The sequence below is a fragment of the Octopus sinensis genome, linkage group LG24 (assembly GCF_006345805.1).
Source record: "Octopus sinensis linkage group LG24, ASM634580v1, whole genome shotgun sequence".
Lineage (NCBI taxonomy): Eukaryota > Metazoa > Mollusca > Cephalopoda > Octopoda > Octopodidae > Octopus > Octopus sinensis.
This window is the reverse complement of record NC_043020.1, coordinates 12,774,711-12,787,188: the sequence shown is the minus strand read 5'-3', so window position 1 is coordinate 12,787,188 and position 12,478 is coordinate 12,774,711. Positions and strand designations below refer to the sequence as shown.

Here is a 12,478-nt window from a genome sequence, read left to right as displayed (position 1 = left end):
ACCCACTACACTCACGGAGTGGTTGGCGTTAGGAAGGGCATCCAGCTGTAGAAACGTTGCCAGATAAGACCGGAGCCTGGTGCAGCCTTCTGGCTTCCCAGATCCCCAGTCGAACCGTCCAACCCATGCTAGCATGGAGAACGGACGTTAAACGATGATGATGATGATGAACACAATAAAATACAGAACCCTAGGAGCAAGGGGCAAGTGGAATAAAAATTTTGTTTGTAAGCTTAAAATAGTTTTTTATTAACCATGTATTATTGAAAATGCATTTATAAATAAAGTACAGAACTGGGAACAGTCATTGTTGGTTTAACCTAGAAACAAGTTAATTTGACTTAAGTTGTTTTTTGACTTAAATTATGTTTCCTGGAACCTATGTTGTTAATTGGTTCCAGGAAACATAATTTAAGTCAAATTAACTTGTTTCTAGGCTAAACCAACAATAACCGTTCCCAGTTCTGTACTTAATTTATGAATGCATTTTCAATAATACATGGTTAATATAAAAAACTATTTTAAGTTTACAAACAAAATTTTTATTTTTTAATACAGTAAAAAAAAAAAAGTAATTTAAATTTACGAAAACAATTTGGCAGTGTTTACCTTACATTGTGGATGCTTTATTTATGAATGCAGTTTGTGAAAAGACAGGGTAAAATAAAAGCCTTTTTTAAGCTTAAAAAACAAATTCAGTAATTATTATTTTGCAATAGTAAAATAAAATTAAATTTTTTAAAATTTACTAATACGTACATACAATTTGGTGGTTTACATCGCGGTTGTAGATGGCTGCGAGCTGGCAGAAACGTTAGCACGCCGGGCGAAATGCTTAGCGGTATTTCGTCTGCATTACGTTGTGAGTTCAAATTCCGCCGAGGTCGACTTTGCCTTTCATCCTTTCGGGGTCGATAAATTAAGTACCAGTTACGCACTGGAGTCGATGTAATCGACTTAATACCTATGTCTGTCCTTGTTTGTCCCCTCTGTGTTTAGCCCCTTGTGGGTAATAAAGAAATAGGTTGTAGATGGCTGTGGATCATCAATATCAACAACTGACTGGCTGTTCTTGTTCAATGAGCTTAAAAAACCATTTGAGAGTTCCTTGAACTGTCTTCTTTTCCTCAAGGTTTATATTATAAGGAGCAAAAGCTTCGTGACAAAGCTCCCATAAGCTCGGAAAAGCATTGAGCATTTGGATCCATATCCTTGAACATAGAAAGACCCTTTTTGAAAAATGCAAATGCCTGCTGCATTGTCTTAATGGTAAAGTAATGTGGCTCAGGTTCGACCTCCTCTTCTTTATTTTGCTGCTCATGAAACTCTATCAAATCACCATTCATCAGGGGCTGCTTGTCTTTTTCAAATAAATCTGTGAAATACTCCTCCTCCAAATCCATTTCCAGTTCTTTGCTCATAGTCACCAACATTTTATTGATGGCAACATTATCAAACTCCTTAAAATCATTCACGAATTGCGGGCAAAGCTTCTTCCATACAATATTCATAGCAGTGTTCTGTACATCATTCCATGCCACTGCTATGTTCTGTAAAGCCCCTTGTAGATGTCGTATCTCTTCCAAAAGCCACAAAGTGTGATGGACTCATCGAGATCAGTTGCAGCTATTGCCTGCTACAGTGTACGTTTCATATAGTAACGAATGAAGATAGCAAGCAATTATTCCCTGATCCATTGGCTGCAGAAGAGACATGGTGTTTGAAGGAAGGTATATGGCAGTAACAAGGTAATGTTATATGGCAGTAATAAGGCGGCGAGCTGGCAGAGTCATTAGCATGCCGGGCGAAATGCGTAGCCGTATTTCGTCTGCCGTTAGGTTCTGAGTTCAAATTCCACCAAGGCCAACTTGACCTTTCATCCTTTTGGGGTCGATAAATTAAGTACCAGTTACGCACTGGGGTCGATGTAATCGACTTAAACCGTTTGTCCTCTCTGTGTTTAGCCCCTTGTGGGTAGTAAAGAAATAGGTATATGGCAGTAACATTGGGGTCAAAATCTACAATGTTTTGCAGGTGGCCAGGAGCATTATCTAAGGTAAGTAAAACCTTAAAAAGAATTCCCTTCTCTTTACAGTACTTCTCTGCTGCTGGGATAAAATGACTGAAGAACCAATCTTCAAAAACACCAACAGTAACCCATGCTTTTGAATTAGCCAGCCATATAACAGGGAAAGATGCCTTGAGTGTGTTCTTCAGGGCACAGGGGTTCTGTGCATGATACACAAACAATGGCTTTAACTTAAAATCTCCTGCACAATTTAGTGAAGCACTCCGTCGGTTACGACGACGAGGGTTCCGGTTGATCCGAATCAACGGAACAGCCTGCACGTGAAATTAACGTGTAAGTGGCTGAGCACTCCACAGACACATGTACCCTTAACGTAGTTCTCGGGGATATTCAGCGTGACACAGAGAGTGACAAGGCCGGCCCTTTGAAATACAGGTACAACAGAAACAAGAAGTAAGAGTGAGAGAAAGTTGTGGTGAAAGAGTACAGCAGGGATCACCACCATCCCCTGCCGGAGCCTTGTGGAGCTTTAGGTGTTTTCGCTCAATAAACACTCACAACGCCCGGTCTGGGAATCGAAACCGCGATCCTATGACCGCGAGTCCGCTGCCCTAACCACTGGGCCATTGCGCCTCCACCCTGCACAATTACCTCTCAACATAATGGCCACACATTTTTTTTGAGACCTTGTAGCCTAAATAGTTTTCTCCTCCTTGGAAATGAATGAACAGTCTGGTAATTTTTACCAATACAATCCAGTTTCATCTACATTAAAAATCTGTTCGGGAAGAAACCTATTTTCTTTGATGATTTTCTTTAATGCATTAAGAAATTCCGCTGCTGCTTGTTCATCAGCTGATGCACTTTCACCTTGCTTCTTAATGGAGCGATAACTTCTTCGCTCCTTAACCCTTTAGCATTTAAACCGGCCATATCCGGCCAAAAGTATTCTGCCTGTTTTATGTTCAGACTGGCCAGATCTGGTCTCTTACACCAGCCCTACAATATCGTTTTAAAAATTAACAGCTACCTCATCAAAATCTCATAGCACCAAGATAATTCATGATTAGTTCAAAACAATTTGGATGAAGAAGCATTAATTTTGGCAGAATAATGTGAACACTAAAGGGTTAAATCTCATGAACCATCCTTGACTTGCCTTGAACTCTACATCTTTCTCGTCTGGATATTTTTTCTTCAGGTCCTCAAACAAAGTCAACACTTTCTCTTGAATGATTTTTTGACTAATAGTAGCACGCTGACGATTCAACCTAACAATCCAAAGAGAAAGAAGATTTTCCATTTCTTCAAAGATTTTGTCTCTTTTCTAATTGATGACAGTGGTCTTCAGATTTGATATGTGCTAAAATCTTGTCATTATGTACAATTATCGATACAGTTGTCCGACTCATCCCAAAAGATTGTGCAATTGCTACCACTTTTTCACCTTTTACATGGCAGTTTATCATAGCCAGTTTATCTTCTAGCGTTATAGCATGATGCCTAGCACATTCACTATGAATTTTCTGAGAAGCCATGGGGTGGAAAAAAAATAAAGAGAATGAGAAAGTAGCAAATAAACAGATGTAAAAAAATCTGAATTCAAAGCAGGAATCACGAGTGAGAACGACACCTAACGGCAGATATTGGAACTACAGTGCAATATGAGCTCCAAACGACCGATGAATAAGACAACACAACTGATTTCATGATTGAGTTCCCTAAGCTACACTACTTCTTGGTGTGTATCTCCTGCAGTGCTGAATATCTGTAGGACAATATAGAGCCAGTTAGGTTAGATTGCTTGTGATGAAATGAATTCTGTTCAAGTAGCCAAGGTATTGAGATGGTGTTAAACCTTTTGGTACCAACCTGAACAAGACTGTCCTTGACCCTATGACACAAACTTCCTGTTCTAATCACGCACGATGTTCACGCACAATGTTCACGCACGATGTTCACGCACGATGTTCACACACGACGTTCACATGCGACGTTCACATGCGACGTTCACGCACAATGTTCACACACGATATTCACACACAATGTTCACACACAATGTTCACACACAATGTTCACACACGACGTTCACACACAATGTTCACACACGATACACTTCACATCCATGAATCATATATGATACATATTTCAATTTTTTTTCAACCACCAGAGTAACTCGAGACTTATGAAAAGAAAACTTTATACTACTCAGACGTATGAAACAAGAGTTAAAAGCCTGAAAACAAGCACGGGCTCTTGGGACAAACTTATGAAAATGTTTCAGGCAGGGAAAAAGGTAAAAATTAATTGAAACAAGGTTTGCATATCTCAACAGGAATATGGTAACACGAGTGTAAATCCAAGTGCTGCGTTAAGGTCTATACGCACAAATGTTCTTGTTGTACCTCACCACCTCAAGAATAATCTGGTAGACAGCAATGGTTTTTTTCTGACAAACCAGACTATTTCTAAACATGAAAAAAAAAATGAATATGATACAAGATTCCTTACCTTGGTGGATTGGTATCAGAGAGTCCAGAAATCCAAATATTTTTTGTAACTCCTCATTACTTAATAAATGTAATTTTTTCATAGAATCATGGTAGGTCTGGAAATGAAGGAAATAAATATGAAAAAAGGTGAACTGGATTAAACAAGAGAGGGAGATTGTAGGGAAATTATGAGTGTAAACTAGTGAAGAGGGGAATTAGAAGATGGATTTTACATGAGAGAGAAGAAAAGTCCCACAATAAACAAAAGGGTTCACACTGGGTAAAACAATTCTTTAACCCTTTTGTTACTGTATTTATTTTGAGAGGCTCTGTGTTTCTTTCAATTACTTTAAATATAACAAAGAATTTAGTAAAATAATTTAGTTATCATTCAGCTAGTGTTAGGAACATAAATTATGACTAAGGTTTGGTGGAAGATTTTTATTCAAAACTTATGAAAATAAGACATTTGTATCCAGAGCCAGAGCCGGTTTCAGCCGGGTTGGTAACGAAAGGGTTAATCAGTTGTATTTATGCAGATTAGAACTGACCAAAAATTACATAGAATTTTAAAAAATAACGATGTCTACATCAACAACTGCCACCTCATGTGTATCAACAACAGTATACAACAGTACTCGAGGGAAACAGGATTTATTGAAGCTGAAATAATCACTAATGAGTATGCTCCAGCATGGCACCAAGTACAAGACCACACCCACCATTTGGTAACATTTTCAGCATCAAATATTGATTTTGGTTGCTATTTTTATTTATTTTATTTTATTTATTTTTTTAAAAAATTTTATCTAGTTTCAGTTCACGAGCTGTGGCCATGCTGGGGCTTTTTTAACCATTCTTGTAAGTCTTGTAGTTAAGTTTAGATTTCTGTGAATGAGGAAAGAAAAGAAAATAAAAGCAAGAAATGGTTAATAAAGACTTACCGTTTTTACTACTCCAAGATCTTGTATTAGATCCAGTTCTCCTTGGTAAAGCTCAAAAATAGCCTGGAGATGCAAACATTTAGAATTACAAAGAGTGAAAAGAAAAGATAAAAAAAAATAATTCAAAAACATTCCCATGTGTTTGAGACATAAAAATGAGAGGGGGGAGAGGAAGGGGGGGCATCGAGGAGAGTAGGAGGAAAAGAGGAGAGACAAAGAGAGAAAGGGAGAACAACGGTCATATCACAGATGCAAGCACCGAAGCATTTCTACCAATTCCTCTGTCATATTCTTGTCTCCCAAACTGCAGTTGGTTGTTTTGGTTCCTTGCCAAAAGAATCACTAACAACTCTGCGGTACCCTTATCCTTACTTCCCAACCAGTACCCCCTGTAAGCAGGACTGCTACGGAGAAAACGTTTCCTTTTGCTGCCTACTTTGCAATCACCTCCAGAACTTTCTCTTTCCATCCACCAGGCTCTCCAACATCCCACACATGCCAAGTGCGAAAACATCTCTGGTCTCTTCAAACCATTAAGGCTACTGACCTTCACAATGGTCCCGTTACCATCAACTCTTTAGCATTCAAATTACTCTCAAATTTAATACCCATTTATCCACATCATTTGGAATTAACCATGTTTTATCTTGTAGCTTTCAGATTTCAATGATGTGATTGTATATTTTTAGAATGACATTGTAGGGTTGGTGTAAGAGGTAGGACCTGGCTGGTTTGAACATAAAGCAAGTAGAATATTTTGGCCGGATATGGCAAACAAGTTAACCAATGTGCTTCACAACTAAACAACCCCACATCATTAACATCTTCAATCACTCTGCCCTTCCTGCCATCACTGAAATCTTAAAGTTAGGATAACGAATGATTAATTCAAAAGAAACGTGGCCATTGCCAGTACCGCCTCACTGGCCCTCGTACTGGTGGCACGTAAAAGCACCCGCTACACTCTCACAGTGGTTGGTATTAGGAAGGGCATCCAGTTGTAGAACCTCTGCCAGATCAGATTGGAGGCTGGTGCAGCCTTCTGATTCGCCAGTCCTCAGTCAAATCGTCCAACCCATGCTAGCATGGAAAGTGGACGTTATACGATGATGATGATTATATATATATACATATATATATATATCACGTGATCACGTGACCGACCAGACCATCAGATGTTGTTACACATTGCTGGTCACAATGCGTTTGCATTGTTTTAGCATACAAATGACGCCACCCCGCTGGCTAAGCGGGCAGGCCAACAGAAGAAAGAGTGGGAGAACAAGTGGTGAAAGAGTACAGCAGGGATTGCCACCACCCACTGCCGGAGCCTCGTGGAGCTTTTAGGTGTTTTCGCTCAATAAACACTCACAACGCCCGGTTTGGGAATCGAAACCGCGATCCTACGACCGCGAGTTCGCTGCCCTAACCACTAGGCCATTGCGCCCCCATATATATATATATATATATTATTACTATAGGTAGCAGTAAGAAATGTGTACCAAAAAGGAAAACTATAACCGTCATTATAAATGACTGAGGGTGTTAGAAACACCAATATTGCTAGAAATTGGAGCTGAACACTACCGCAGTCAAAGCACATAACTGTACATATGTGCTGACAGGAACCATAATCAGTTTGAAGCCTGGTGCAGCCATCTGGTTCACCAGTCCTCAGTCAAATCATCCAACCCATGCTAGCATGGAAAGCAGACATTAAACGACGACGATGATGATGAAGAATTAAGCAGCGCAGGAGTGGCTGTGTGGTAAGTAGCTTGCTAACCAACCACATGGTTCCGGGTTCAGTCCCACTGCGTGGCACCTTGGGCAAGTCTCTTCTGCTATAGCCCCGGGCCGACCAATGCCTTGTGAGTGGATTTGGTAGACGGAAACTGAAAGAAGCCTGTCGTATATATGTATATATATATATATGTGTGTGTATGTGTTTGCGTGTCTGTGTTTGTCTCCCTAGCATTGCTTGACAGCCGATGCTGGTGTGTATACGTCCCCGTCACTTAGCGGTTCGGCAAAAGAGACCGATAGAATAAGTACTGGGCTTACAATGAATAAGTCCCGGGGTCGATTTTCTCGACTAAAGGCGGTGCTCCAGCATGGCCGCAGTCAAATGACTGAAACAAGTAAAAGAGTAAAAGAGTGAAGAGTATTACACTTGACAAAATAATTTGAATTCTAAAGGGTAAAAGAGTCTCTCTCTCTCTCTCTCTCTCTCTCTCTCTCACAGATGGGCAGTGTTGAAGTTGCAAGGAAGATAGGAATGACAACAGCATGAAGTACAATGAACATATTGACATTATCGACAATGTACCAATAGTTGTTGAGATAGAGAACTAGATAAAAACTGCTATGTGGAGACAAAGAGAACGGGGTGGGGATGGGGGGGGGCTATCAATACTTACATAAGAAGTAAATAAACTGATTTTATGGACTGACAGACAGGCATATACTGTAGCTAGTCAGGTAGGTAGGCAGGTAGTATATAGCTATATAGATTGATGAATAAAGGTAAACACGAGAGAGAGGGGGGAGGGAGGGAGAGAAAGGTGTATTGATTAAAGGAATGAGAATAGATGAGAAAGAAGAATTACGAAAGATGGGTAGAAGGAAGGAGGCAAAGGGAAAGCATATGGAAGAAAAGAGAGAGAGAGAGAGAGAGAGAGAGAGAGAGAGAGAGAGAGAGAGAGAGAGAGAGATATGGATTTCTGATGACAAGTGTGACAAGGGACAGTCGAAGATGACCGGATGCAAGAGACTCCATTCAGAAAACTATTTTTTTACACCTGTCCTTTATCCTATGCTGACTATAGATGAGTTGAGGATACAGTCATAGAAAACATGAGCTTGGGTGGGCTGAGAGAGAGAGAGAGAGAGAGAGAGACGGAGGGGAAGGGAGCAGAGAGAGAAAGAGTAGAGGAAGAGCAGAGAGAGAGAGAAAGAATGAGAGAGAAAGAAAGAAAGAAAGAGATGAACTGTTGCCCAGTTTGTGTTTACCAAATCCTCTTCACAAGGCAATGAGGTCAAAAGGGGCCGCACAGTGAGATTGAGCCCAGATCCACCTTACTCGCCCAGTCAAATCCTTCAAGAAGGATTCGGTCCATTTGATCAACACTAGCATTTGACTACAGTGGAATTGGAACTCAGAACTCCAAGGAGAATGTAACATAAATGGAGCTGGCTCTCTCTCTCTCTCTCTTTCTTCAAACCAAGTCCCTCTTTCCATATCATCTACACCAGTGGTTCCCAAACTATGAGTTGCGGCCCACAGATGGGTTGTGAACGGAATCTTAGTGGGTCGCAAAAAGTTGTTAAATTACGCATTAGCTTTGATTAACTGCTGTCTATCGAGATAGTTCAAGACTAATAAGTGGGTCGTCATAAACTGGTGTGATAAATAGTGGGTCACGACTCTAAAAAGTTTGGGAACCACTGATCTACTCATCTCTCCCTTACCTAGGCCTTATTTCTTATTACACATTTAAAAAAAGTTTTAAATAATAAAAAAAAAATGTTAATTTACAATAAATAACCAAAATTCAAGAAACAATAAGGAAACATTCAAAAGAGGCCAAAATGTCCATTGGCAAGCATTATTGACAAGATCACCACTCTTATCATCATCAACATTTAACGTTGGATTTCCATGCTTGCATGGGTTGGACAGCTTGACAAGGACTGATAAGGCCAGGAGCCACACTAGGTTCCTTAACCCCTTACCCGGCAGAAATGAATATATGCGTTTTGACCGAAATCGTTTTTTTCTATCTCTGGCGAGTTAACTCGTCAAAAGATAGACTCGCCAAAATCGACAGCAAACAAGTTCCTTCGTCTATTATAAACTCTTTTTTGAAATATACGAGTATATTCGCTCACTTTATACAATTAAAAAATATGTCTGAAAAAATACATTTATTTTCAAAATAATTGTTGGGTAAGGGGTTAATCTGTTTTGGCCTGGTTTCTACAGCTTGATGTCCTCCCTAATGCCAATCACCCCACAGTGTACTGGGTGCTTTTTACGTGGCATCAGCAGTGCTTTTTATGTGGCACCAGCAGTGCTTTTTACGTGGCACCAGCAATGCTTTTCATGCGGCACCAGCAGTGCTTTTCATGTGGCACCAGCAGTGCTTTTCATGTGGAACCAGCAGTGCTTTTCATGTGGAACCAGCAGTGCTTTTCATGTGGAACCAGCAGTGCTTTTCATGTGGAACCAGCAGTGCTTTTCATGTGGAACCAGCAGTGCTTTTCATGTGGAACCAGCAGTGCTTTTCATGTGGAACCAGCAGTGCTTTTCATGTGGAACCAGCAGTGCTTTTCATGTGGAACCAGCAGTGCTTTTCATGTGGAACCAGCAGTGCTTTTCATGTGGAACCAGCAGTGCTTTTCATGTGGAACCAGCAGTGCTTTTCATGTGGAACCAGCAGTGCTTTTCATGTGGCACCAGCAGTGCTTTTCATGTGGCACCAGCAGTGCTTTTTACGTGGCACCAGCAGTGCTTTTTACGTGGCATCAGCAGTGCTTTTTATGTGGCACCAGCAGTGCTTTTTACGTGGCACTAGCAGTGCTTTTTACGTGGCACTAGCAGTGCTTTTTATGTGGCACCAGCAGTGCTTTTTATGTGGCACCAGCAGTGCTTGTCATGTGGCACCAGCAGTGCTTTTTACGTGGCACTAGCAGTGCTTTTTACGTGGCACTAGCAGTGCTTTTTACATGGCACTAGCAGTGCTTTTCATGTGGCACCAGCAGTGCTTTTTACGTGGCACCAGCAGTGCTTTTTACGTGGCACCAGCAGTGCTTTTCATGTGGAACCAGCAGTGCTTTTCACGCGGCACCAGCTGTGCTTTTTATGTGGCACCAGCAGTGCTTTTCATGTGGCACCAGCAGTGCTTTTTACGTGGCATCAGCAGTGCTTTTTATGTGGCACCAGCAGTGCTTTTTATGTGGCACCAGCAGTGCTTTTTACGTGGCATCAGCAGTGCTTTTTATGTGGCACCAGCAGTGCTTTTTATGTGGCACCAGCAGTGCTTTTTACGTGGCATCAGCAGTGCTTTTTATGTGGCACCAGCAGTGCTTTTTATGTGGCACCAGCAGTGCTTTTTATGTGGCACCAGCAGTGCTTTTTATGTGGCACCAGCAGTGCTTTTTACGTGGCACCAGCACCAGTGCTTTTCATGTGGCACCATCACCCACACCAATACCAATACTTTTCACATGGCACCTTGGTTTTAGGACCTCAATTCTGTTGTGGTGGGCTTCTCGAGTACAGCAATGCATCTCATATCTCGGTCCGCTGCTACAGTGCGTCCGCTGCTACAGTGCGTCCGCTGCTACAGTGCGTCCGCTGCTCAATGCCAAAAATATACCCAGTCAGTTGCTCTCTAATTAAAGTTTAACGAGATCAGCTGAATGTTTTAACTCTTTAGCATTTAAACAGGTTGTATCTGGCCCAAATATTCTACCTGTTTTACATTCAAACTGGCCAGATCTGGCCTCTCACACCTACCCTATGTAGTCATTCTTAAAAAAAACCCATCAAAATCTCAACTCTATAAAATAATGCATGAATAATGAGGATAAGTAAACATAACATTTGATAAAGTTAAAGGGTTAATTGTAGATATAGCACAGTCTTAGAAGATAGTGAATGTCAAGGATTTAATGTAAAGCAGCACGGATTTTTGTCAGTGAACAGGTCGCGGTCTTAAAGCGACGAAAATATTTTGACAAATTAAACTTAAATGTTGAAGTGAAACGAAAGGCTTTTGTGTGTTTCTTAAACGGCTTACAAACACCTTCCACGCTGCAATTGTTTTCGTTTCAGCACACGATCTCAGATCAAATCACTTGCTATGCAAGTACATCTCCGTAATATATATATATATATATATATATATATTACTGGGGAAGATTGGTTTATCAGGTTACTCTGGGTTTATGTATATATATATATATATGCAGCATGGAATTTTGTCAGTGAACAGGTCGCGGTCTCAAAGCGACAAAAATATTTTGACAAATTAAACTTAAATGTTGAAGTGAAACGAAAGGCTTTTGTGTGTTTCTTAAATGGCTTACAAACACCTTCCACGCTGCAATTGTTTTCGTTTCAGCACACGATCTCAGATCAAATCACTTGCTATGCAAGTACATCTCCGTAATATATATATATATTACTGGGGAAGATTGGTTTATCAGGTTACTCTGGGTTTATGTATATGTATATATATATATATATAATATATATATATATATATGCAGCATGGAATTTTGTCAGTGAACAGGTCGCGGTCTCAAATCGACGAAAATATTTTGACAAATTAAACTTAAATGTTGAAGTGAATCGAACGGCTTTTGTGTGTTTCTTAAATGTCTTACAAACACCTTCCACGCTGCAATTGTTTTCGTTTCAGCACACGATCTCAGATCAAATCGCTTGCTATGCAAGTACATCTCCGTAATTAGACAGCCAAAGCCTAGCATAAAATGTTGTATATCCACTACTAGACACACACACACACACTCACCTGTTAATAATCTACATACCAACCAATCAGATGTGATGCAAGTACTTGTCACTTCTCTTTATTTGGATCATTGATTCAACCATATCAAATACTCTATGCACTGCCTTTTCTGGCGAGCTGGCAGAAACGTTAGCATGCCGGGCGAAATGCGTAGCCGTATTTCGTCTGCCATTACGTTCTGAGTTCAAATTCCGCCGAGGTCGACTTTGCCTTTCATCTTATCAGGGTTGATAAATTAAGTACCAGTTACGCACTGGGGTAGATGTAAACAACTTAATCCGTTTGTCTGTCCTTGTTTGTCCCCTCTGTGTTTAGCCCCTTGTGGGTAGTAAAGAAACATATAGAAAGAGGGATATAGAGAGATAGAGATAGAAAGAGATAGAAAGATAGAAAGGCCACGAGCTGGCAGAATCATTAGTATGCCAGGTGAAATACATAGCGGTTTTTCGTCTGCCGCTATGTACTGAGTTC

General features: G+C 40.5%; 1 protein-coding gene across 3 annotated transcripts in view; it reads right to left on the bottom strand.

Annotated features, from left to right (window-relative positions):
• LOC115223940 (rho guanine nucleotide exchange factor 3-like) overlaps positions 1 to 12,478 on the bottom strand; it is a 99,303-nt gene that overhangs the window by 21,767 nt on the left and 65,058 nt on the right. For all 3 annotated transcript variants that reach the window (XM_029794685.2, XM_029794686.2, XM_036512877.1), the window contains 2 exons: positions 5,466 to 5,528; positions 4,541 to 4,637 (listed from right to left, as the gene is read on the bottom strand). In XM_029794685.2, the coding sequence (XP_029650545.1) occupies positions 4,541 to 4,637; positions 5,466 to 5,528 (160 nt within the window). The remainder of the gene's footprint in view (positions 1 to 4,540; positions 4,638 to 5,465; positions 5,529 to 12,478) is intronic.